The 23970-nt window shown below is 39.9% G+C and overlaps 2 protein-coding genes and 1 non-coding gene across 7 annotated transcripts in view; 1 reads left to right on the forward strand and 2 right to left on the reverse strand.

Annotated features, from left to right (window-relative positions):
• Positions 1-8621, forward strand: part of DIS3L (DIS3 like exosome 3'-5' exoribonuclease) — a 30963-nt gene extending 22342 nt beyond the window's left edge. For 3 of the 4 annotated variants that reach the window (XM_049905800.1, XM_049905802.1, XM_049905801.1), the window contains 7 exons: positions 240-332; positions 2501-3034; positions 4971-5125; positions 5226-5404; positions 6876-7021; positions 7591-7765; positions 8025-8621. In XM_049905800.1, coding sequence (XP_049761757.1) covers positions 240-332; positions 2501-3034; positions 4971-5125; positions 5226-5404; positions 6876-7021; positions 7591-7765; positions 8025-8333 — 1591 coding nt within the window. In that variant the 3' untranslated portion in view covers positions 8334-8621. The remainder of the gene's footprint in view (positions 1-239; positions 333-2500; positions 3035-4970; positions 5126-5225; positions 5405-6875; positions 7022-7590; positions 7766-8024) is intronic. The other variant, XM_049905804.1, reaches the window with a different exon arrangement.
• Positions 8622-10271: 1650 nt separating this feature from the next.
• On the reverse strand, positions 10272-23543 carry TIPIN (TIMELESS interacting protein). Of its 2 annotated transcripts, none has more exons than XM_049905806.1 (8): positions 23486-23543; positions 21133-21249; positions 20940-21012; positions 20405-20480; positions 16788-16910; positions 16347-16410; positions 11992-12198; positions 10272-10636 (listed from the first exon to the last, which is right to left on the reverse strand). In XM_049905806.1, exons 2-8 carry the CDS (start codon positions 21239-21241, stop codon positions 10458-10460), a joined length of 831 nt encoding a protein of 276 aa, XP_049761763.1. In that variant the 5' UTR covers positions 21242-21249; positions 23486-23543; the 3' UTR covers positions 10272-10457. The 2 variants fall into 2 exon arrangements, with proteins under 2 accessions (XP_049761763.1, XP_049761762.1); XM_049905805.1 differs by lacking the exon at positions 23486-23543 and adding an exon at positions 23391-23479 and having other exon boundaries at positions 10273-10636.
• On the reverse strand, positions 15819-15953 carry LOC126057410 (small Cajal body-specific RNA 14). Its single transcript, XR_007512500.1, has one exon. It is a non-coding gene; the product is annotated as a small Cajal body-specific RNA 14 (non-coding RNA).
• Positions 23544-23970: the final 427 nt, after the last annotated feature.

A 23970-nucleotide genomic window follows, 5' to 3' on the forward strand; every position in this document is an offset into this window, starting at 1 on the left:
AAGAAGGCTTTTTCTTTCTTTTTTGTGTCAGTGGACAAATATTCAACAAAGAGCAGTATGACTTAGAAAAGTGGGAGCATGGGAATAGCTTTATCACCCAGTCCGCTACACTTTATGAAAAAGCAGCAGCCTTGGGGGTTCTGTGCTGCCATCTTGGTTGTTTACTTCACCACAGCCCGCAGGCAGCGGTTCTCCTTCTCACTGTTGAAGGTCACATACATCTTGTGTGCTATTCACAGGGCCACCACCTATTACTTAGCAGATCGTCGCTATGACATGCTGCCCTCCATCCTCAGTGCTGATTTGTGTTCCCTCCTGGGAGGTGTCGATAGGTGAGTTTGTTTGCTGTTTTATTTTTATTATTATTATTTGTCTTCAGAACTTGTCTTGGCTCTTCTGTGGTACCTGATGCTCCCTGCATCTGCCCTCCTTCTGTTCCTCTAATACGCAGTTACTATCCCACTCCTCACCCCCGCTTTCCTCTATCTACGCACCCCTCTGCACCACTCTTCTTTAAAGTCCGCCAGAGTCTGGGAACAAATCCATATGGCTTTGTATTCGGAGCTGTGTATGTGTGCATATGTTTCCTCTGGTTGAGGCTATTTTGCATGAGGGTCATGAACTAAGGGAATTTTTTGTTTGTGTATTCGTTGTAGTTATTTGTATTTATCTTTGAATAGGGAATAAAATCATTTAGTACCAAATTCATAGTTTCTAAAAGATACCTAGTGAAAGCCTCCCTCCTCTCTCTCTCTCTCAGTTACTGATTTCTTATGTATCTTTTTAGATATATATATGTATATACAGTCCTGGTGGCACAGTGATTAAGAGCTTGGCTGCTAACCAAAAGGTCAGCGGTTCAAATCCACCAGCAGCTCCTTAGAAACCCTACTCTGTCCTCAAGGGTTGGTATGAGTCGGAATCGATTTGATTGCAATGGGTTTGGTTTGGTTTTGGTTATATGTATACACACACAAGCAAATATGGATATCTTTTCTTTCTTTACAAATGGTGGCATTATATATACGTTCAGTTACCTTGCTTTTCTAAAGAAAAAAAAAAACTTTATGCATTTTGGCTATCATTCCGTATTAATAACAGCCACTTATCTGTGGAAGTTGGGGTTGTTTCCAGTCTTTTGCTGTTACAAACAAAGCTGTACTGAAATGCTTTGAACATAGGTCATGTCACGTTTTTACACGTACAGTCTCTCTGAAGGATAAATTCCTAGAAGTGGTATTGCTGTGTCAGAGGACACATGCATTTGTGTTTAGATAAATATAATTAAATTGTCCTCCATAGAGATGGCACCAACTACATTCTCCCCACAGCCTTGCCAACACATATGTTGTGTTTATCTTTGCCAATTTGATAGATGAAAAATAGTATCTCAAAGTTGTTTTAATTTACATTTTTTTTTTACTGTGAATAGAGTTAAACATTTTTTAAATTTTTTATTGTGCTTTAAGTGAAAGTTTACAAATCAAGTCAGTCTCTCATACAAAAATTTATATACACCTTGTTACATACTCCTAGTTGCTTTGCCCCTAATGAGACAGCACACTCCTCTCCACCCTGTATTTCCATATCCATTCAGCTAGCTTCTGTTCCCCTCTGCCTTCTCATCTGCCCTCCAGACAGGAGCTGCCCACATAGTCTCATGTGTCTACTTGATCCAAGAAGCTCAATCCTCACCAGTTATCATTTTCTGTCTTATACCCCAGCCCAATCCGTGTTTGAAGAGTTGGTTTTGGGAATGGTTCCAGTCTTGGGCTAATAGAAGGTCTGGGGACCAAGACCTCTGGGGTCCTTCTAGTCTCAGTCAGACCATTAAGTCTGGTCTATTTATGAAAATTTGAGGTCTGCATCCCACTGCTCTCCTACAAAGTTATACATTTTTTGTATATATAAGAGCTATTTATGTACTGTAAACTACTTCTTTTTTCTTGCCCAATTTTCTTTTAAATTTTCGATCTATTTCTAACTGATTCATAGGAGCTCTGTATTTATTAAGGAAACTAGCCCTTTGTTTTCTATGTGTGTTGCCCATTTTGTGTATGTTTTTAAAAAGCATGATTTGGTGGCAAAATGTTCTTTACTCGCTCATTTTCTTGCTAATTAACCTACCATCAAGACTGACGTCATAGTTCAGTTTCATCCTGTAGGATTTGAAAGGCTTTGCTCTCTTTACTGGGGAGCCAAACAGACTTGACTCCATCTGTGCCGTGCTATCTAATCAACATGGAGGACTGTAACGTGAGGCTTATAACATCACACGTACACTCATGTCATGTTTGTTCAGGGCTCAGCAGAAGTTCGTCTGGCTTTGTTTTAATTCAAAATAAGTTTTTAATTTAGTGGTGGGGTGGTTGGATTGAGACATTAGGGCAGAAACTTGTGGCAATGTCATTTCTTTCAAGTTACATTTAAGGTCGAATTCTGCTTGCTTCAAAAATGGGAAAGCTGAATAGTGATGTTGTCGCCATTACTGGTTTTGTAGGTATGCTGTCAGTGTCATGTGGGAGTTGGATGCAACCTCCTATGAAGTTAAGAAAGTGTGGTATGGCAGAACCATCATTCGATCAACATACAAACTGTTCTATGAAGCAGCCCAGGAACTACTGGATGGAAACTTCAGCGTTATTGAAGATATTCCGGAATTCAAAGACTTGGATGAGAAGAGCAGACAAGCCAAGCTGGAAGAGTTAGTGTGGGCAATTGGAAAACTGACCGACATAGCTCGCCATGTCCGAGCCAAACGAGACCGTTGCGGTGCCCTGGAACTTGAGGGAGTAGAGGTTCGTGTACAGCTAGATGAACAAAAGAACATTCACGACCTCATCCCCAAGGAGCCCCTGGAAGTCCATGAGACGGTGGCCGAATGCATGATCCTGGCCAACCACTGGGTGGCCAAGAAGATCTGGGAGAGCTTCCCTCATCAGGCCTTGTTGCGCCAACACCCTCCTCCACACCAGGAGTTTTTTTCTGAACTCCGGGAATGTGCTAAAGCCAAAGGCTTCTCCATAGATACACGGTATTCCTCTTTTGAAGGGGTAGAGGAATGGGAGGGAGTATTGTACACTTGTTTTTTTTTTTTTTTGGAACATTTTGTTTTGGGTAAAAGTTTACACAGCAAGTTATTTTCCTGTTCAACAATTCATACACATATTGTTCCTGGACATTGGCTGCTGTCTCTTGCTGTCCCCCTCCATGTGTCAGCACTCTCCCCATTTCCACCCAGCCTTCCCCGTTTCCATCCCTCCAGTTTCCCTGCCCCTCCTTGCCTTCTCATCTTTGCTTTTGGGCAGATGTTGCCCCTTTGGTCTCAGATAGTTATTGTTCTAAGGAGCACATTCCTCACAGGTGTTTATTTTATAGGCCAATCTGTTATTTGGCTGAAAGGTGACCTCCGGGAGTGGTTTCATTTCCAGGTTAAAAGGGTGCCTTAGAACAATAGTCTCTGGTGTTCCTCTAGTCTCTATCGGTCCAGTAAATCTGGACTGTTTTATGAATTTTAGTTTTCTACATTTTTCTCCCATTCTAATCGGGACTATACACTTGTTTTTAATCTTAGCAGTAATTCCTATAATGTGGCAGCCAGATCTTTACCAAGAATAAACCTAGCAGTGTTGAGTCGATTCCGACTCATAGTGACCAAAAATAGAAAACGTCCTGGCTGTCATTTAATGCTGCATAGTTTCCAAGGAGCTCCTGGTGGATTTGCACTGCCGACCTTTTGGTTAGCAGCTGTAGCACTTAACCACTATGCCACCAGAGTTTTTCCAATAGGTATAGAAGCTTAAAAACATTTACTTAGGCATAATCTTGACCCACTACAATTTGTCTCATAGAAGTAGAGAACCTATTACTCTTGGTTTAATTTCATCTGCTCCACAGGCAGATACCATATCCCTGTAGCAGTATCCTTAGATACTACACCAAGGATAAGTTTATCCCATTGACCCATAAAATGGAACATTTTGACTCCCAACTTTCAGGATAAAATATTTTTTTATTAAAAATGGTGTAAATGATTTTTTAAATATTTTGTTGTTAAATCTCAGGTACTAATGAAAACACCTGTTTATTGATCTGTCTTTAGGTTGTTTGGTGTCTGTGTGCCAGGCACACGGGCTAAGGGCTTTCAGATATCGCCTCGATTAATCCTTAACTGTGATTAGGTGGTGGTGGTATCATTCATATTTCACAGGGAGGGAAATTAAGTCCAGAGAGGTTAAGTAACTTGTCTGGGATTGAACAGCTAATCAAGAGCAGAGCCAGGATCTGAATCCAAGTCCCTCGAACTTGAAAGCTCACATTAGTGACCACTCTTGTCATGTTGTGTTTGTTTATCGTCATTCTCCACCTTTCCCCCTTTCTCTTAGCAGGCCACAATATAGAACTGAGTTATATGTTGTGTTATTAGTTTTATTTTTCAGTATGATTTAATATTTCCGTTTTTTTTTCATTATTATTTCAAGAGTAAATAAATGGAATTTTGAGAATAAATAAACCTCTCCCTTTAAAAGAAAAACTAGTTTAGGTTTATTCTACTTGCATACCTTAGGTTTAGTTTCATTTTGTTTGAACTCTCTGGCTCAGTAATTCTTGACTTAAAATAAAAAAAGAAGCCCGTTCTCTGACGTGTCTGGGCTGTTTAAGGGTATTAGGAGTTCAATTCAGCACATATTTGACCACCTACTGTGTGCCAAGCATTAACTTAACCTAGTAGGTATCAGTACATTACTCTTGACTACTTAAGAAATTTATTTAAATTTTGACACACTTTGTTTAACCTGAAAAGCAATCGAGATTTCGGTAGATGAAGAGTTGCTTCTGAGATGTGTCCAAGGTAAACTTGACTACTGCCAGGCAGAGGCGTTCCAGCCCATGCATGAAGGTTCCCCTCGGAGCGTTGATTTGTAAAGTACTTCTTGGGGCTAAAGGAATGTTTTTCTCTTCTTTGTCAGGTCCAATAAAACACTGGCTGAATCTCTGGATAAAGCGAACGACCCCAGCGATCCCATTGTGAACAGGCTGCTGCGCTCCATGGCTACGCAGGCCATGTCTAACGCCCTGTACTTCTCCACGGGGTCCTGTGTGGAGGAGGAGTTCCGCCATTACGGTAAAGAAGAACGTTTTCCTGTTTGTGGCGAGAACCTTGAACAAGTTGTTCAAAAAGTTTTGGTTGTTGTTTATTTCGATCTTTTGGTTCCTTTTGAAAGGTCTTGCATTAGATAAATATACCCACTTTACTTCTCCAATCAGAAGATACTCCGATATCGTAGTACATCGATTGTTACTGGCAGCCATCTCAAAAGATAAGAAAATGGAAATTAAGGAAAACCTGTTCAGCAACAAAGAGCTGGAGGAATTATGCAGACATATCAACAACAGGAACCGAGTAAGAGGGTATTTTCAGTTCTCCTACCCTATCACCTCTTTCCTTAAGAGAATATCAGCTTTATTGTGTAGCAGAATGAAGTACCATATATTCTAGCAAATCAAATTCTAGGATTATTCCAGCCAATGAAATAACATGAAAAATGACAGTTTGTTGAGTAGCTCTCAGTAGATTTACAGATGTTCTGGGGGAGCTCACGTGGATTTGGGAGATTTAATAGTAGGTCAAATACGTTTCTCTCAAAATGCAGAAATGTAAAAGATCAGGTAACACATAAACATATGAAAAGAAGACAGTAAAGCTGCCCCTCATCCTACCAACCAAGGGTGACCACTAGTAACACTTCCAGATACTCCTAACATTTCTATTTATAAAAATATCATATCCTGCGTGCTGTTTGAAATCTGCTTTTTTCACTTAACAACCCACCTGTTACTGATAGCACGCCATGTCAGTAAATAGCTGCATCATCCTTTCAGAAACTGCCTTGTATCCTCGAGAAGCATTCAACACTTAGGGAGTTTACAGTTTTGTCTGTCACCTAGTGTTTGAGCTCTGTGCCATGCCACTAGCCATCTTAGCTATTTAAAGTAACCAAAACCTAATAAAATTAACATTTTAGCTCCTCAGTCTTGTTGGCCGCATTTAACATGCTCAATTGCCACATGTGGCAGATGGCCCCCTGTTGCACAAGGCAGATATATATTTCCATCATTGCAGAGAGTTCTGTTGGGTGGTGCTGTTCTGGCGAGTCCAGTGTACAGCCATCCTTGTGTGTAGACTTTTACAGACTTGTCAGCTCTTTGCCTGGATATGTTCCTAGAAATGCAATTACTGAGTCAAAAGGCGTCCACAAACAAAACTGTGATACATATGACTGAATTGCCCTCCAGAACAGTAATGCTAACTTACACTACCACTCACAGGATTTTGGTAGAGCAAACTTGAAAATAAAGGTAGCACATAGGTGATACTTTACCTAAAATGGGCATGTCCCAAATTTGCCAACCTCTTGCATATGGTTTGTGCTCAACTGCTAACCTGAAGGTTGGTGGTTCAAACCCACCCAGCAGTACCATGGAAAAAAGACCTGGTGATCTGCTTCCATTAAGATTACAGCGCCCACCCCGCCAAAAAAAAAAACACTGTGGAGCAGTTCTACTCTGTAATACATGGATGGGGTCACTATGAGTCAGAACTGACTTGACAGCAATTAACAATTTAATGAACTGTAAACAGGTTCTAAAGAACAGGTTAAAAGAATTTTCTAAGATATTTTCTAGGGGTAATACTGTATAGTTAGATTCTCACAAAAATTGTTGTAATTCATAATATGAAACAACTTTTGTAATAAGGGTTTTCTAGAATCTAACCTCTTTAAAGACTGTTTCTATGGGAATATGGATGCATGTTCCTTCTGGAAGTGTCAGGGAAGTCTGTTGTCATGCTTTGGGTGTGCTTCGTCTTCCAGGCAGCTCAGCATTCTCAGAAGCAGTCCACTGAGCTTTTCCAGTGCATGTATTTCAAAGACAGAGACCCCGAGACTGAGGAGCGGTGCATATCGGATGGTGTTATTTACTCAATTAGAACTAATGGTGTGCTTGTATTTATACCAAGGTACGTACGTTATAGCCAACAAAAAAGTTAAGAAATCACAGTTAAACTACAAGTCTAGAACATGAACAGTATATTCGATATAATTTGTTAAATATTTATTTTAGCAACTATAAAGTTGTCGTTAGGGGCTGTCAAGTTGGTTCTGACTCAGTGATCCTATGCACAACAGAATAAAACACAGCCCCGTCCTGCACCGTCCTCACAATTGTTATTATGCTTGAGCCCACTGGTGTGGCCACCTTGTTAGTCCATCTCCTTGAGGGTCTTCCTCTTTTTTGCTGACCCTCTATGATAAAGTTACATGCACATAATGTATAATTCAGCATGAGGTAGGAGACTGGAATCTAGTACACGGGTACTAGTCGTCAGTCTTAGGATAAGGTTTTACTTTCTCATAAGCAAAAGTTGGTTTCTTTCTGCTCAGATGAAATAAACATTTGAAGGTAAATCACAGGAAAAGGAATTTGCTTTTAATTTAGAAGAAAAACTAGCATTCTAGATAAGTTACAAGGTCTGTGTACTAAGACGGTATTATCTCTCTCTGGACTTTTGCCCTATTAATGGTTCAGGTTTGGGATTAAAGGTGCTGCTTACCTAAAAAATAAAGACGGTTTAGTGATCTCCTGTGGCCCAGATAGCCGTTCTGAATGGCAACCAGGATCGCTTCAACGATTTCAAAACAAAATTACCTCTACCACAACCAGAGGGGACTCTGTTACGTTCCATTTGTTTGACCATGTGACAGTAAGTCTGCATTTATATTGCGTGTTGTCTTCGGTGGCGCCCTGGTGGCTTCAATGGTTAAGACCTCAGCCGCTAACCAAAAGGTCAACAGTTCAATCCACAAGCCACTCTTTGGAAACCCTATGGGCCAGTTCTACTCTGTCTATAGGGGCGGTGAGTCAAAATCAACTCGACGCCAACAGTTTTTTTGTTGTTGTTGTTTTCAATATAAAGAACCAAGTATGTGATTTAGTAATACACGTCTTCTCCTCTATGACAGGTGAGGATATCTGTACAGGCCTCACGTTGCCATTCCGACACCATCAGGCTTGAAATAATAAGCAACAAACCATACATGATACCAAATACAGAACTTTCCCACCAGAACCCCCTCTTGCTGAAGAGTGAATTGGTGAAAGAAGTAACTAAATCTGTGGAGGAAGCTCAGCTTGCCCAAGAAGTCAAAGTAGAGACCATTCAGGAAGAATATCAAGAATATTGCCAAACAAAGGGAAGAAGCCTCTACTTGCTTCTAGAGGAGATAAAGGACCTAGCTCTCCTGGATGTTTCCAACGATTATGGAGTGTAAAATACTCTTACTTCATTAAAGGAGCTTTATCTTCTGTGAATGTTTTACCTTCTCTTCAACATTAACACCTAATTGTGTCACCCAGTGTTCTAGTCCATCAGGATTGAGCAGATACTTCGTATGTGTAAAATGTTCTCCTAATTAATTAAAGTCCCTTTAAATAAAGTGTAATGAGTTCGCTATGGAAACTGATTTCTCAGTGATGAATAGTCATAGTATATGGCATACTATATAGTAATGGTGGCTCTGACAGTAACGCTGGCAGCTTTTTAATAAACCCAGGATTAATTTTTGGTTGTCTTGTCTCAAATAAGTTCTTTCAAAATAAATTTTATTGTTTCCAATAATTGCTACCCTGGGCCATTTGGGTCACAGGCCCCTTTGACATCTGTCAGATTGACTTTACAGTTTCAGGTAATAATACTCAGTTGTGTCCACCTCTCCACTTTAAAACTAGTCCATATTTGACTCAAAGCCCCCCCCCCCCCCCGCCCCGCATACGGCATAGGGAGTGGGGTGGGGAATACGGATGAGGTTTCTCTCAAACTTCCCTTCCCACTCTCCCATCTTCTTGAGTACTACTCCTTGGATGATGGAAACTGTTGTTACTTTGCCAGTAAGCGTACCACCAACTCCTTATTCTTAGTCATCTCCTCTAATCCAGCTGAGGGTGGGCAGAAACCTTAACAGACCCTGTTGTTGTTACGTGCCATTGAGTCATTACAACTCATAGTGACCCTATGCACAACAGAACGAAACACTGCCCAGTCTTGTGCTGTCCTCACGATTGTTGCTATGCTCGAGCCCACTCAACAGACCCTCTTGAGAAAATGAATCCCAAGCAGTTTCTCTAGGCATTGGTCATACCTAGAGGCTGAGCTACATCTTCTAGCTGACCCTTATAGGCAGCAACAAGCCACCATGCTCTGTGGCACATGCCTCTGCCCACCACTAGGGCAGTCTCCAGCAAGCCCACTCTCCCATCCCACATGTTCCTTGTGCTCAACTTGCTAGCTTTTCAACCAAACCACCTTTGTCACTCCCTGTCCTCACCTGAAGTCAGCAAGCCTGAAGAGAACGAGATGCCTGCCTTCCCTGCTTTGTGCACAGCAAGTCTCCTTTAGCACCATTACCCCAGCCTTCCCCAGGGGAAATACTTGCTTCTTTACAAACCTAGTCTCTCTCACAAAGGTAACCTTCTTCCCAGTATAGTTTGTAAAAACTAACTTTCCCCTTCTCGACCTAGCTAGGAATCTCTTGCCAAGAACCAGACTTTGTTTTGAGCTTGGTTGTCAACAAGGTGCTTTCTCCTCTAATTACTCCCTCCACCAAGTTAATAAGCTCAGGCAGGGGAAGGACTCTACCAGGGTCTTCTCACCATCCAGCCCTAACACCTCTAGCCTCGTATTCACCATTCCCAAGTCTGCCTTATTTCCTAAATCTTCATGTCTATGTCACTATTGTACATGTTCTTCCCAATACTTGAATTTCTTCTGCCAAGTCAAAGGTCTCTCCTGTGAATTCTCTTAAGTCCTCTGGATCCCCCAAGGCACTTTGCAAATTGCTCTCCAGTCAACTGGAGAGAGCAGTTCTTTGAAGTTCTATATTTAGCAATGGGCCAGGCAATACATCTCCCATGTGACCTTTCAAATATTAAGGTGACTCCTCAAAATACATGTAAATACACGCAGACCTTAAACATTTTACCAAAAGTGTAAAGTGCAGTATTAAATATTGATGAGCAATGTTCATAAAGCCTCTAGAGACAGTTTGTAATTTTCAGTTCTTTTAAAAAATGGACATTAATATTCAATATATATTTACATCTTAAAACACCACCCAATTTAGTGAAAACAATGAATCCAACGGCATGCTAGCAGCAGAACTTGCTTATTAACTAATTTTATGAAGTCATAGTCATCTGTGTAAAAATAAACACCAAAGAGAATAAATAGACTGTTAACTAAATTTAATAAGTAAATGACAAGCGTAATTATAAATAAATACCAGATTTTAAACAAGAACCTGCAAAAGTTTTACTAGGTAACGATTTTCACTCAAACTAGACAAAATACTATACATGGTAACCCCAAACCCAAAGAAGAGCAAGTTAATAGATACATTTTAAAAGGATTGGTCCAGTTGCGTTTCCTCTAATTTTAATTCCTCCTTTACATTTACAGTATTCTCAGCATCATGTGGATTTTCTAGAATGTCTACATTTAATCCATTAGACTCTTCCTCTTTTTGATCTTCACTTGTATTAACCTCTCCAGCTGTCTGTGCCCTTGGTGAGTCCAAGTCTGAAAGAGAGGTCATCATCATTATTGCCCATTAGAAACACCTGATCCAATCTCACCTGATAAATACAAATATCTCCACAAGCTAAGGTCAACAGAAGTGAAATCTATGATCACTTAATGTTAGTTACGACCATTTTCTTTTAAATAAACCCACCTTTATAGATGTAAAAGACCATTTAAAAATGCAAAAGGGTCTTGAGAGGTATTAAATTCAACCTCTTGAGTCGTAGCCAAATGTAACAGTTCATTCAAAATCAGAACTACTAGAAAGATGGTTAAAAAAAAATCCAACGCACTTAGCAGTTGTATATCAAAGTGATCTATGATAAAGAAAATTTAAGGTACTTGTTTGCATTGGGGCAAATTATAAAGTCATATAAATAGAAGACGAGCCTTAATTCTTACTGCCGGGTATACTTGGAAGATGACAGCAAGGAAGCACATGAGTTGTATCTTTATGCAATTTTTCACAAGGTACTAATAAAATATCCATTTGTAAAGATAAAAATTAAATCCATTTCAGTTGAAAAAAATCATAGTAACTTAGTCACATTGAATAATTTTTACTTGAGAATTTTATTATCTTGGGTAAAACGTGTTTTACAACATGGTATCTTACTACTTACTATAATTCTTATTTTCCTGTTTTAAAAGGAAAAACTTGACTGGAAATTAAGAAAGATTTTATATCCAATACTGCTCACTTAATTCAGTATCAATTTGTAATTATTTTTAAATAAGTTCTAACAAATCTAGTGATCCAGTTTCCAAATCCACAGTCTGTTTTTAAAAATAAGGCAGTTTTAAAAAGGAGAAGAGATGCTACCACAAGCAAATGAATAAACACCAAAAGTAACAGCTCATAAGAGAAGTGACTCAACTGCAATAAAAAGCATTTTAGGACATATTCACGTCACAGCCAATGCCTCCAAAATCCTCAGTGGGTGCAGAAGGCATCTTATATGCTTAGGAGAGTACCATAATAATTAATGTTCATAATTATGATGCTAAAGGGGAAATTTTATGTCATATCTTTAAGGAGTCAGAAAGAATGTATTTTTGAAGGATTTAGAATCAATTTTAAATTACTGAAATAATTTTTAAGAGGTACTCAGCTGCTATCCAGAAAAAAACTTCTTGGACTTATTCTCTGTGGATTCCAAAGAGCTATGTATACACACAACACACACACACACACACACACACACGCTTTCCCTCTCTCAAATATACATAAGATACTAATCATACTTTTCTATTCCTAGAGGTTTTTATTTTGAGGGACAGTAGAGAAGTTAAAATTCCTAACACGCCCTTGGTATATTATGGTAGCACATAAAACCCAGCCTAAAACTTACCATTTCCTAGGGACTGACTGTTAGTCAGTAGCTTTGCCTGCCTTCTTTCCAAGGCCAGTTGTTTATTTCTCTCAATTCTTTGTTGTTGCTCTTCTGTTAGGCTTCTACTGGACTCAGAAGCAAACTTCCCACGTTCAGGTGAGTTTGTCACAAAGGGATCTAATTCGGCAGCAGTTACATCATCCTCATTATTTTCCCCTACTTCATCTATAGTAAAAAAGAAATAGTTACTATGTATCTATAATGTTAAGACTAGTTAGAGAAAGACCTTAAAAAACCCAAACCCATTGCGGTCAAGTCGATCCCGACTCATAGCAACCCTACAGGACAGACTAGAACTACCCCATAGAGTTTCCAAGGAGTGCCTGGTGGATTCGAGCTGCTGAACTCTTGGTTAGCAGCTGTAGCACTTAACCACTATGCCACCAGGGCTTCCAGAAAGACCTTATGCAGCTATTATTTGAAAATCAGTTTAAAGCGGCAAGATAGCAGACCTGAAGAAATCATTTGTGAGGTGTGAGAATATTGCGAATACATGGTCGATTCAAATAAGGAGTACTTACCAATCACTTTAAAGAAGTATTTTAAGTCAAAGGAAAATACTAACACAGAAAAACACCAGAAAGGAAAAGTTCTTAGTTACAATTAAAAACATTTTATATAGTACTTATGTTAATAAAAGAGTTTGAAGAACCCAAATCATATTTTTTGTTCTATATTAAACCAACATCTTAATAGCTTTTCATAGTGTCTGTGTGGTACACAGTAATTATTTTATATAGACTATTTTATATGGAACAGACACAAAATGAAAAAGTTAAAGAAATGTAGAGACTTGTGGACATATTTCTAAGTTAATTTTTTAAAAAAATTCAGTGCTCTCTGCATTAGTCTTAACAAACTCTTAAAGCCCTGTACACCAGTTATCTCAAAGTAGGATGCCCTCAAAATGATCCATGGTGGTTTGGAAAATAAATATTAGATCTTCCATTTATATTTTATTTAAGAATTAAGAAAAATTAAGCTTTACTACCTTATTTTTAAAATAAGGATTGACACTGGTGGACTTGTCACTCGTCCATATAGAATTACTGACTTGTCTTTGAGCTACTCAAAATGAGCATTGGCAGCTCAGCTCCATACTGCAGAAGGGTGGGCCGGTCACCTCACACGTTGTCATTTCAGTATATCCTGACATACAGATGTTTCTGAATGTCCAGTTAAGTAGACTGACAAGTATTACCCAGTTTAAAACAACCCAACAAAATGCACAAAAGATTTTTGCAAAAGAACAAAACATTTGCACGCAGAAGATAATCGAAGCACAAGCAAAGATTAAGAAAATGGCAGAGCTGACACCTTATTTTTTACATCAGCCACATTATGGGGTTAAAAAATAACTCCATCAGATCTGACAAGTAGACCAAAAATTCAAGACCATCTGAAAGATGAATTTACTTTTACTCTCCTTGTCTTGTGTATATTTTGTGCCTTGAGATACTAGCTAACGACAGTAAAAAAAAAAAAAAAAACCACAACGAGAAAAACATTTCAAACACGAAGACAAATTCTTACACTTATCCCAGTGAGGTTTAAAAATCATACAATACTTAATCCACCTCTTCACGATCCAAACTCTTTTTGAGGTTTCTTCCTTAACAGTGAAAGACAAAAAAACCACCTGTACTTTTTTTTCCTGACATGGGAAAAAATGTAGCAAGAAACTAAACTACATTCTTCTGTCAGGAAATATTGACTGGGTACATGTAGAAAACATTGCGGCAGAAATTAAGAAACAAGTATTAGAACCAAATATGCAATACATGGGCTTTCCAATGTGCTTCACCTTACAGGCCTTACAGGGTTCTGAATCAATAATAATGCAATACACCAAGAACTACTTTTCCGTGAGTCACAGAAGGAAAGATATCTTTAATAGTAAATGATCTCTTTAACATGGAAAAACAAGGGAAATGCAACTATTGATGGAGACAGCTTGCTCCTTTGACTAGGATAAAAATGGGATTAAAAAAAATTAGCACCACATAGAAAATGCATTCACTTCAACATTCATAAGCAAGCTATTATGGCAAAGAAGCCAGAAACAGTCAACGTGCTATAGGATGCCATCGTCATGGTGCAGACAAGGAAGGAACAGGTAAGTAAACTATACAAAAATAAAGCGGAATGGGTGCTATAGAGAAAAAAAAAACCAGGAATGGCGGGGATGAACGGTTAATAGTGTGGCCAGAGATGACTTCACTGAGTGGACATTTGGGCACAGTCTGAAGAGGATAAGAAAGTTGGCCAAGCAGATGGCGGGGGGGGGGGGGGGGGCAAAGCAGGAAGGTGGAAAGTATTCCCGGGAAAATGAATAGCCAACGCAAAAGCTGTAAAAGAGAAAAGTGCCTGGACCATCAAGGCACAGCCAGGGGAGATGGTGGCTGATGCAGTGTGAGAGGGGAATAGGCAAAGAAGGGGCTGGTCAGAGAGGTAGGGGTGTGGGGTGTGGGAACAGGGGAGAGCAGGACATGATAAGGATTTTGGCTTTTACCTCTAATGAAATAAGGAGCCATTGCAGGACTTTGAGCAGAGGGGTGACACGACTATACATTTATTAAAAATATAAAACTGTAACACCTGACTAATTTATAAGAAGTTGAGTGAAAACAGGATAGATGAAAATCTGCTAGTAAACTTCTACAAAATTCCGTGCACTGATGAGTAAATGAGACTGAAAAATAAGTACTGAGGTGCATTAAGTACAATCAGTGACGCTCTGCTCCCACGTGGATTTATACCTTTGTAAGGTAAAACCAAGATTTGGGGGGGAAAAAACAAAATCTAGAACTAGACCTTCAAATCACTGTATCAAGAAACATTAACCCAAGATTAAGAAAAAAAAAAATTATTCAGCAGAACACTGAATTGCATTGTTCTCACTTCAAAACTGTTTAGTAATGTATTTTTGGTGAAAAGAAAAAAAGTGCGTTATACATCATATCAGAACAGTAGTACATGTATTTAAAAATAAATAAAACGTTCAAAACAGGTTTACTGTTGTGGTGCCTGAGCCAAAAGGTTTGGAGAATATTCTCTAATAAAAAAGAAGATATATTCCACAAACAAGGCCTCTGTGATGGAGGCCTCCTTGAACCCTTTACTTTGGCTGCTTGTAATTCCTGAATGGTCTGTGTTAACTCAGGCCTCTGCACAAGTGGCTCCCTTTAACCACAATCACCTCGCCTGACCTCTACTACCAATCAAAGCACTTGTGATGCCTCCCCAGTGAAACCTTCCCTGCCCCTAGCACAGTTCTACTCTGACGCGCGTGGGGTTACTGTAAGTCAGAGTCAACCGGCTGGTTGTTAGGTGAAGTTAACTACACATCTTTCCCGTGCCCAATTCATACTCTCAATTAAGGCACCTATCAGACTACTGGGGATGTTATATATGTCTGCCTCTCACCGGTCTGTTAGCCTGAAAAGTGAGGGGCCTGATCTTACTCACCTTTATCCCTGAACCTTTCGCACACAGTGAGTGCTCAAAGACTGTTGAATAAATAATCTAACCCAGTGGTATATGCTGTGGGAATTTGTACAGCAATAACATTCCTTTCCATAGACCAAATCCCATGCCATCAGTACGTATCTTATCAAAAATCTTAAATCCTAGGTTATTTAAATCACCTTCCTTCATACTTTTAAATGCAAGTTATAAGAAACTTTGGAAGACCCTATATGTAGAATCTTGTTATTTTCAACAGCTATGTTCAGTAACTGTTTTCTACCACATCTATTAAGAGTTAAAACAAAACCACACGCAAACATGTATGGAGCCATCGCACAGAAAATCTGATCACTATACAGACCCTGTCGGCAGGAACCATGTGTTTTGATGTGTGTGACTGTCTACGGTTGCACTGTACAACTAACAGTGCAATCAATACCAGGAGCAGTCACTTGGGTCCTTCTAAACTCCTATGTCCAGGAGTTGCACTCTGAGTGAAATGCAAACTATTTCACCATCAAATTATTCTGCCTAATCTCCGGAGGTACTTTTTTATATGTGCTATCATAAAGGATTAATAGATCACCATCGGAGTCCTCAAAAGCTCTTGTTCTATGGCTAAATATATTTTAACAACATCTGTAATGGCAGTGCAGCCAGGTCTTTAAGAAAAAAATTCCATACGTAACATTCTAGATGTATCAAGGCATTTTACCTCACTCCTAAACTGTCATTTACTGTACTTTAGTTACACACTCAAAACCCTGTCCTGTAATACTGCCTACCCCAACTAGATCCATTCTAAAAGCAAAATGATTGTCAACTAGATAAACCTTTATTCTTACCATTATTGTTAACAAAATCTTCGTGTAAAATAGGGAGATCAAGTCGAATTCGCTTTAAACAGGTCTGAAAATAAAAAAATATATTTTTACATTTTCACCAGTGATCTTGTGGGGAGATGGTCATTTATTCATTTCTTAGTTTCAAAAGGCTTATTCTTCAAATAACTCATTAATTTTACTCCTCTCTGCCAAGACAGATTTCAAAATGAAGACCCCGAACAGCTATTTAGCCTCTTGCTGAATTTAGAAAAACTTCTACAAGGATCTTCACTGGGTATTCCCATAGTTGTTCTAAACTCTCCAAAATACCACCAGACATTTCTTTATTGCACTTAAAAAGTTTAACAACAGTTAAAACATCATTATTCCTAAACTTCAATTAAATCTATCCTTGTACTATTTAGCATTGTGAATGATACTCGTAATAATGTCAACACTTACCTGAACTTCCTTTTTATTTCCTAGTTGTTCAACTCTGTCAATAAAATCCTCAAACTGCAGTTTAGGGAACAGCCTATGTGCCCAGTGCTCCATGTGTCTGATTAGCTTCTTCAAGTCTTCAGCCTGGCACATAAAAATAAAAATGCTAAATAGAAGGCTCATTCCCACAACTGACGCTGTCAGCAGATTTCAGAATTGAAAAGTACTGCCAAAGTCACTGGAGTTATTTTATATTTACAAGGTTGAGAAACTTAGAAGGAACTTTAAGAAGAAAAATATTTGTAAGAGCTTAGGGGACTGGAGACTAAAAGGGCACTGGGTATAGTTTTTTTTTTTAAATCACAGGAAAAGTTCATGTGAAAACACAATAAAAAGTTAAAAGATAATTATACATGTGCCTTTTCAGAACTGTAAAGTAAAATCTAAAAATAAGCTTTAATAAAATATGTCAAAATATCTTCTAGGAATAACTAAACACAATGACAGGTCCCTAAATCATATACAGTAAAGAAAGCATTAAAAATTCAGCACTCAACGAAAATCCCAAGGGCAAAGCACCAAAGACTAGCAAAGAACAGTTTAACCATCTTCAGATCACATCACCTCCCTGTATTTGAAATACCAATTAGCATTAAAATTTTGCTAAATGAAAAATAAAGCTTAAAGTTGATGAATGAGAAAAGCTACAGTTAAACTTCTGGCTTTACTGTATAATATTTCATTCTCCACTTAAGAGTATTTTAAAACAGGACAGAGGTTCAGAACACAGGCTCTGCCACTGAGGCTGGATGACCCCTGGAAATGACTGCTCCGCAGTAATCTTTAAACCTTAAAGGGAAACTATCCCCTAAAGTTATCTTTAAACCAAACAAGAGTTTAGCTTAATTCGTAGAGAATGTTTGCCTTGAGCACTGTGCTCTTTTAAAGAAGTATCTGTATGTGATCCAAGTGACAACAGAAACTGGAAAGATTAAATAAAAAGCTTAGAAACCAGTGAGTTTATGCTAATGGTGGTAGAATAATTTGGAAAAGGATATACAGAATGATCACACAACCTGAAAACTGTGATCGGTGTCACTGAATTGTACATGTAGAAATTGTTGAATTGGTGTTTTGCTTTGTATATTTTCACCAAAAAAAAACTAAAATAAAAGAGCACAGGCTCTGGATCAGACTGCATAGACTCAAATTCCAATTCCGCCACTTAATCGCTGTGTGACTTTGAATACCTTACCTCTCTGTGGCTATTTCTTATATAGAAAATGAGACTAATAATACACATACCTCAAAGTGTTGTAAGGATTTAATAAGTGCCTGACACAAAGTAGATACTCTAATGTTGATTATTATTTTTGCTGTAAGGAGCCCTGGTAGCCCAACGGTTAGGCGCTTGGCTGCTACCTGAAAGGTTGCAGTTCGAATCTACCCAGCAACTCCTTGGAGAAAAGACCTAGTGATTTGTTTTTGTGAAGATTACAGCCTAGAAAACACTATGAGGCAGTTCTACTGTCACATGGGGGTCGCTATGAGTAAAAAATCGGCAGCAGGTTTGTTTTTTTAGATTTCTAGATTTCTGTACTTTGCCCTTGAAAATTCTGTGTCCTTACAATGTTGCACACTCACTGATTTTCTTCTCCATGTATGACTTGGGACTCCTCACTGTATTTACCATATTTTTAGGCAGATAATGCTCACGTCAACAACACTTGCTATTTGACTTTGTCTAGAAGCCAGCAGTCAAGACAACTCACTGGAAGACTAATGTGTAATACTGACAGAGCAATGTCTTCTCATGCTCCCCTTCTAATGATAAGGCATATGTTCTCTCAAAAATTTCATCACCTAAGATAATTTTCCAATTGTAGTGGGCAATTAGCTAGCCACCTCTCATGCTAGACCCAAGGGACACACACATAAAGGAACAACTACCGCGTTCTTTTGCAAACAATGTGCCCACATAAATAACGTGCCCACACATATAAGGTGCATAGTGTGCCTAGGAAAATAATGCACGAGGCGGTTGCAAGGTTGGCAAACAGGTATAATGTGTGTGTCATCTGCATAAAAATACAGTAAATACAGTGAGAAGTCCCAAGTCATACGTGGAGAAAAAGCAGTGAGGGGTCAGCATTGTGAGAAAATAGCCGGAATTTTCAAGGGAAAGTACACACGACTAAAACAAAATCAAACCTGTTGCTGCTGAGTCAATGCTGACTCATAGGGCCCCTGTAACACAGAGCAGAACAGCCCCACAGGGCAGTTCCTAGGCTGTAAATCTTTCTTCCTCCTCCAGGGGGAGTGGCTGGTGGGTTCCAATCGCCAGCCTTTCAGTTGGCAGCTGAGCACTTAACCACTGAGCCATCAGGGCTCCTACAGAAGACTAAAACCCAACCAAATCCGTTGCCGTCGAGTTGATTCAGACTCGTAGTAACCCTACTGAAAATAAACTCTCTCAAAGCCCACCCTCATCTACTGAAGAAACACAAAATGTATATCCTTCAGATAAATTCATTTAATAAAGGACTTCTTACGAACATGATCAAGAATTCATAAATCCTAAGCACCAATTCATCACTACTACCTGAAAATTTCAACAAGGGCAATGCATTAACTAATCTGCATCTGGTTTTAAAAATATCCTGATTTATGTTTCATTTTGTAGCAAAAAAAAAAAAAAAAAAGACACAGGCTTGTATTCTCTCTTTCTAGCCAATAAAGCTGATTTTTCAGTCTCGCAGGTTTGAGATCTTGGGATTAGTTGTGACTCTTGTTTTACAATCACCTACAGATCCTGTATGTTGTACACTCCCTACTACTACTCCATCCAAGCTATTATCACCTCATCTCAGTATTAGTAACCTCCGGTGGCTGCCGCCTCCAGCCTCTTCTCTCTTCCAGATTATCCCTCACAACACACCTAAATGGTACTATTGGATTAACATTGTTCTATCTGGACTATGAAACAGAAAGTCTTGACTCTGGACATTCAAAACTCTTAAAACCGAGTTTCCTTAACTAGATAATAAAATCGACACCTATCCCACAAGTGGAAAATTAAGGAGAATAGATTTGAAAATGCTTCATAAACTACGAAGAGCTATCAAAAGATTATCTGTAAAAAATTGTTTCTACATGTCTACATGACTCAAAGATAAAAGAATTTCGAAACAGACATTTGTACAGGATTGACAGTTCTTAAATATTCTCATTTTTCAGTAAAACTTTGCTGATGCCTATTATGAACCAGGCACCGTGCCAGAATTTGGGAACACGTCAGCAATTAGTATAGGCAGAGTCCTTGCCTTCATGAAGCTTAAAACAACTCTGAAATAGGCAAACTGTTTTCCTCTAAATTATAAAGTACAACCTGAGGCTTAGAGACTCCAGCGTGAGTTTCCTAAAATCATAGTTTATACACTGGCAAAAATGAGACTAGGAGACCTGCTTTCTGATTTTTCAAACAATGCCCTTTTCACTAAATCACTGTTTCTAAGATATATGATGATAAAGGATAGTATCAGTTCAGAATTCTGAGATACGTAAGAGCATGATTATGGAGTCCACAGTTTGATATTCTAAAAAACAAAAACCTAAAATAAAAACCAGGTATTTCTTACCTCATGACCTTTACCTTTGAATTTTGCCTTGTCAAACACATGCCTTAAGGCTGGAAGCCCTCTCTCTGAAATTAATCTGTGAATAGAAATAGGTTTTGAGTTTCAAGTTTTCATGGACTGCAAACCAAGACCGCAAGAAGAAAAAATATTTCCTGCTAAATTCGGGTGGGTGGGGGGAGTCTTTAGAAAGATGTGATCTCCCAATCACTGCCAACAAAAGCTTTCTGAGCAGAGACAGGGAGACCTCAGACCACCAAGAATGCAGCACTGGGAGTGGACCGTGTCCTCTGGACCCCGGATCCCTGTACCTAAGAAGCTCCTTGACCAGGGGGAAGATTGATGACAAGGAATCTTCCTCCAGAGCCAACAGAGAGAAAGCCGTCCCTTGGAGCTGACACCCTGAATTTGGACTTTAACCCACTAGACCATGAAACAATAAATTTCTCTTGTAAAAGCCATAAAAAAAAGCTTTTAACATAAGAAAAACAATGGATGTAAAGGAAAAGTATAATGTATAAGGAAACAGTAACTGTACCTCTGAGCATCCAGCTTGGGTATATTCCTTTTAATTGTTCTCTTTGGAGGCACGGGAACAGGTGCTCTCCTCTCTGGTGAAACACGCCAAGATTTAATATTATTTCAATACTTTAAGCATCATAAAATATCACTTCTAAGCTGACGGGTGGACAATTGAACATGGAGACTTGTCTGAAACTCCCTGTACAGACCTTCATCAGGTTCAGCTCCTTCACCATCTTCTCTCCCTGGGGAGGCTGGAGGTGGGAAAGGAGGGAAAGTCTCATCCTCTAGGTGCTCATAATCTGGTAGCTCCAACATCTTTTCCTCTAGGGAAAAAAATATATATATTTTTTATTCATCCAAATAGTCTTTCTGTTACTGTCGAGTTCCATTTGCAGCAAAATTCATGTGTTCCAGTCAAACTCCATTTCAAACTCACACATCATGAAAAGAAACAGAGAAGACAATAATTATGGGAAAAAAAACTAGGCTAGAAATCAGAAGACCGGAGCTTTAATGTAGACCCTACCAATAAATGACTACATGATTTTGATTTATATAACTGCCGAGTTTTCCCTACGATGATTTTAGGCTTTTCAGAGGGTTTTAAACTGGGATCAAAATGGACATGAAATAGGCAAGGCTATATGCCCTTGGATGTCGCAAGTGGTTCACGCTCCACTACTAATGAAAATGGTAGCAGCTGGAACCCACCAGTGGCACCACAAGAGAAAGGCTACGGAGTGCGGTTCTACTCTGACGTGTGTGGGGTTGCCCTGAGTTCGAACTGACGCGACAGCAACAGGTTTTTGGACAGGTATCCTACTTCAACCGGGGAAGCTTTTAAAAACAAAAAGGTCTTCTTGGTTAAGATTTTCTTTAAAGGAAGAGAAATAATCCTCGGATTGATAATATAATGTGTTTCAGTGCCATCTTACTTGACCCCTCAGCAACATCTGTCACTTTTGATCAGTCCCTTTTTCTTGACTCCCTTGACTTCTAAATGCAGTTCTCACCTGGTGTTCCTCCCTTTCGGGACCTTCTTCCTGGATCTCCTTTGTAGGCTCATCTTCCTCTAACCTGACCATTAAAGACTATGTCCTAGGTCCTCTTTGCTCATATATACACATGGCTTTAAGTAGTATTTATTACTTACAGATGACTCACAAATTATCTCTAGCCTAGGCCTCCAGATCTCTACTTCCCACTTGAGGGCCCTTCAGTATAACTCATGTACAAAACTGAACTTTTAAATTTTCCCAACTCGATGAATGATGTCTATCCAACTATGCAAGTCATTCCTGATGCTTTCTTCTCCCCATCCTACACACACTGTCCATTTTATTTCCTAAATATCCCCGAATCTATCCATTCTCATATCCACCATAACTTATTTCTTGCTTAGGTTACTCCATTACTCCCATCCACTTGTGCCTCCTTCAATCCATTCTCCATATTACTGCTAGTCATTTGGAAATGTAAATCTGATCACGTTACTACATGGCATAAATATTTCAGTGGCTTACTACCACTCTTAAGATAAAGATAAAATTTCAAAGTCCTGCATGGTCTGGCTTCTTCCTACCCTCCAGCTTCAACTTTCAACACTCTCCGTGCTTTTTCCTCTAGCCATATTGACCTTCTTTCAGTTCCAAGCATGCGGTGGGGCTGGTCAATAAACTGATTTTTCTCTTTTAATGTTGTAGAAAATTGACAAGAGTCACATACTATCTCATTTCAGACACTGATAAAGTTGTTTTAACTTCCTCCTCTAGTCCTCAAAAGGAGTCCTGGTGGCGTAACGGTGCTTGGACTGGCAGTCGAGCCACCCAGCGTCTCCGCGAAAGAAAGGGCTGGCGATCTGCTCCCATAAAGACTACAGCCTAGAAAACCCTATGGGGCAGTTCTACTGTGTCACATGGGGTCGCTATGAGTCAAAATCGCTCCACTATAGGTAACATCTAGTCGTCAAGCTCCCACAGGAGTTAAAATAACAAAGCAGCTTAAGGTCCGAACAACAATTAGTTTCCCCATGCCCAATTCTTTCTCCAAGATGTCAAAACCGAACTCCCTCAGTCTCAAGGGAAGTCCGACCAGGCTGCCTCGACGGCCCCCTTTGCTTTGTGCACCCCTAAAAACACCAACACCTCTGATTCCTTCCCTCTTCTACTCCAAACTTCGCTCCCGTCTTCAACCTCATTCATTCATTCACCATTCACAGGGCGCTTTGCACGTTTACAAGACCCTGCACAGAAGCTGGGCGTGTTGAGATGCATCGGAAACACGTTCCCTCCCTCTTCAAGGCTCGGTTAAGTGAAATGCAGACTAGAAACGTAAACAGGAAATTTCAGCCGCCCTCTCCCCCGCCCGCCTCCCCTCTCCACAAGCTGCAGGCCGGTCAGGTCTCCTCCAGCTCCATTCCCGCTAAGGCCGCACCCGCCGCGGCCCTGTCTCCTAGCCTCCTCACCCCTTCCTGCATATCCGCAGCTCTCCCGCTCCTCCGTCGGCTCCCAGGGCCACCTGTCCCCTCGGAGCCCTCACCGGTCCACCACCATCTCTCACCTCGCACGAACTGCAAGCAGCCACAGCGATGAGCTCGGCGTGGCGGCAAACCGCGCCTCTCGCGAGACTCTGCCGCTTCCGCCGCGAGAACAGCCCTCGGCGTCTGGCGCCAAATCCGCGGACCGCCCTAGGGCGGTACCTGTCCCGGTCTCGCTGCCTTGGGTCCGGTCCGCGCCAGCGCATCGTGGCTTTTCTTACTCCTGCCACCCTACCCCCGCACCGCTTCCGCCCTCCTGTATTCCCCATTGGAATTACAACCCCTTTATTTATTTGTATAAAGTTCGAATTTGTCACACTTCAGGTACGTTGTTGTGTGCCAGCCAGTCGATTTTGACCCATAGCGAACCACCACTAGCTCCTTGGAAACTCTTTCCTTTACGGTCGCTATGAGTTGGACTCCATGGCAACGGGTTTGGCTTTTGGTGCATCTTTATGGAAGCAGATCACCAGGTCTCTTCTCCCTGGGAGACGCTAGTTAGTGGGTT

The sequence above is a fragment of the Elephas maximus genome, chromosome 13 (genome assembly GCF_024166365.1).
Source record: "Elephas maximus indicus isolate mEleMax1 chromosome 13, mEleMax1 primary haplotype, whole genome shotgun sequence".
Lineage (NCBI taxonomy): Eukaryota > Metazoa > Chordata > Mammalia > Proboscidea > Elephantidae > Elephas > Elephas maximus.

Bases quoted from the DNA above. Each gene is read 5' to 3' on its own strand.
- TIPIN (XM_049905806.1), bottom strand. From the start codon at position 21,241: ATGTTGGAGCTACCAGATTATGAGCACCTAGAGGATGAGACTTTCCCT. The intron at 12,199-16,346 runs GTAAGAATAAAG...TTTTTACTATAG, and splicing joins AGATTTTGTTAACAATAATG to ATGAAGTAGGGGAAAATAAT. The intron at 10,637-11,991 runs GTAAGTTTTAGG...CCTCTCTTTCAG, and splicing joins CAGTCAGTCCCTAGGAAATG to ACTTGGACTCACCAAGGGCA.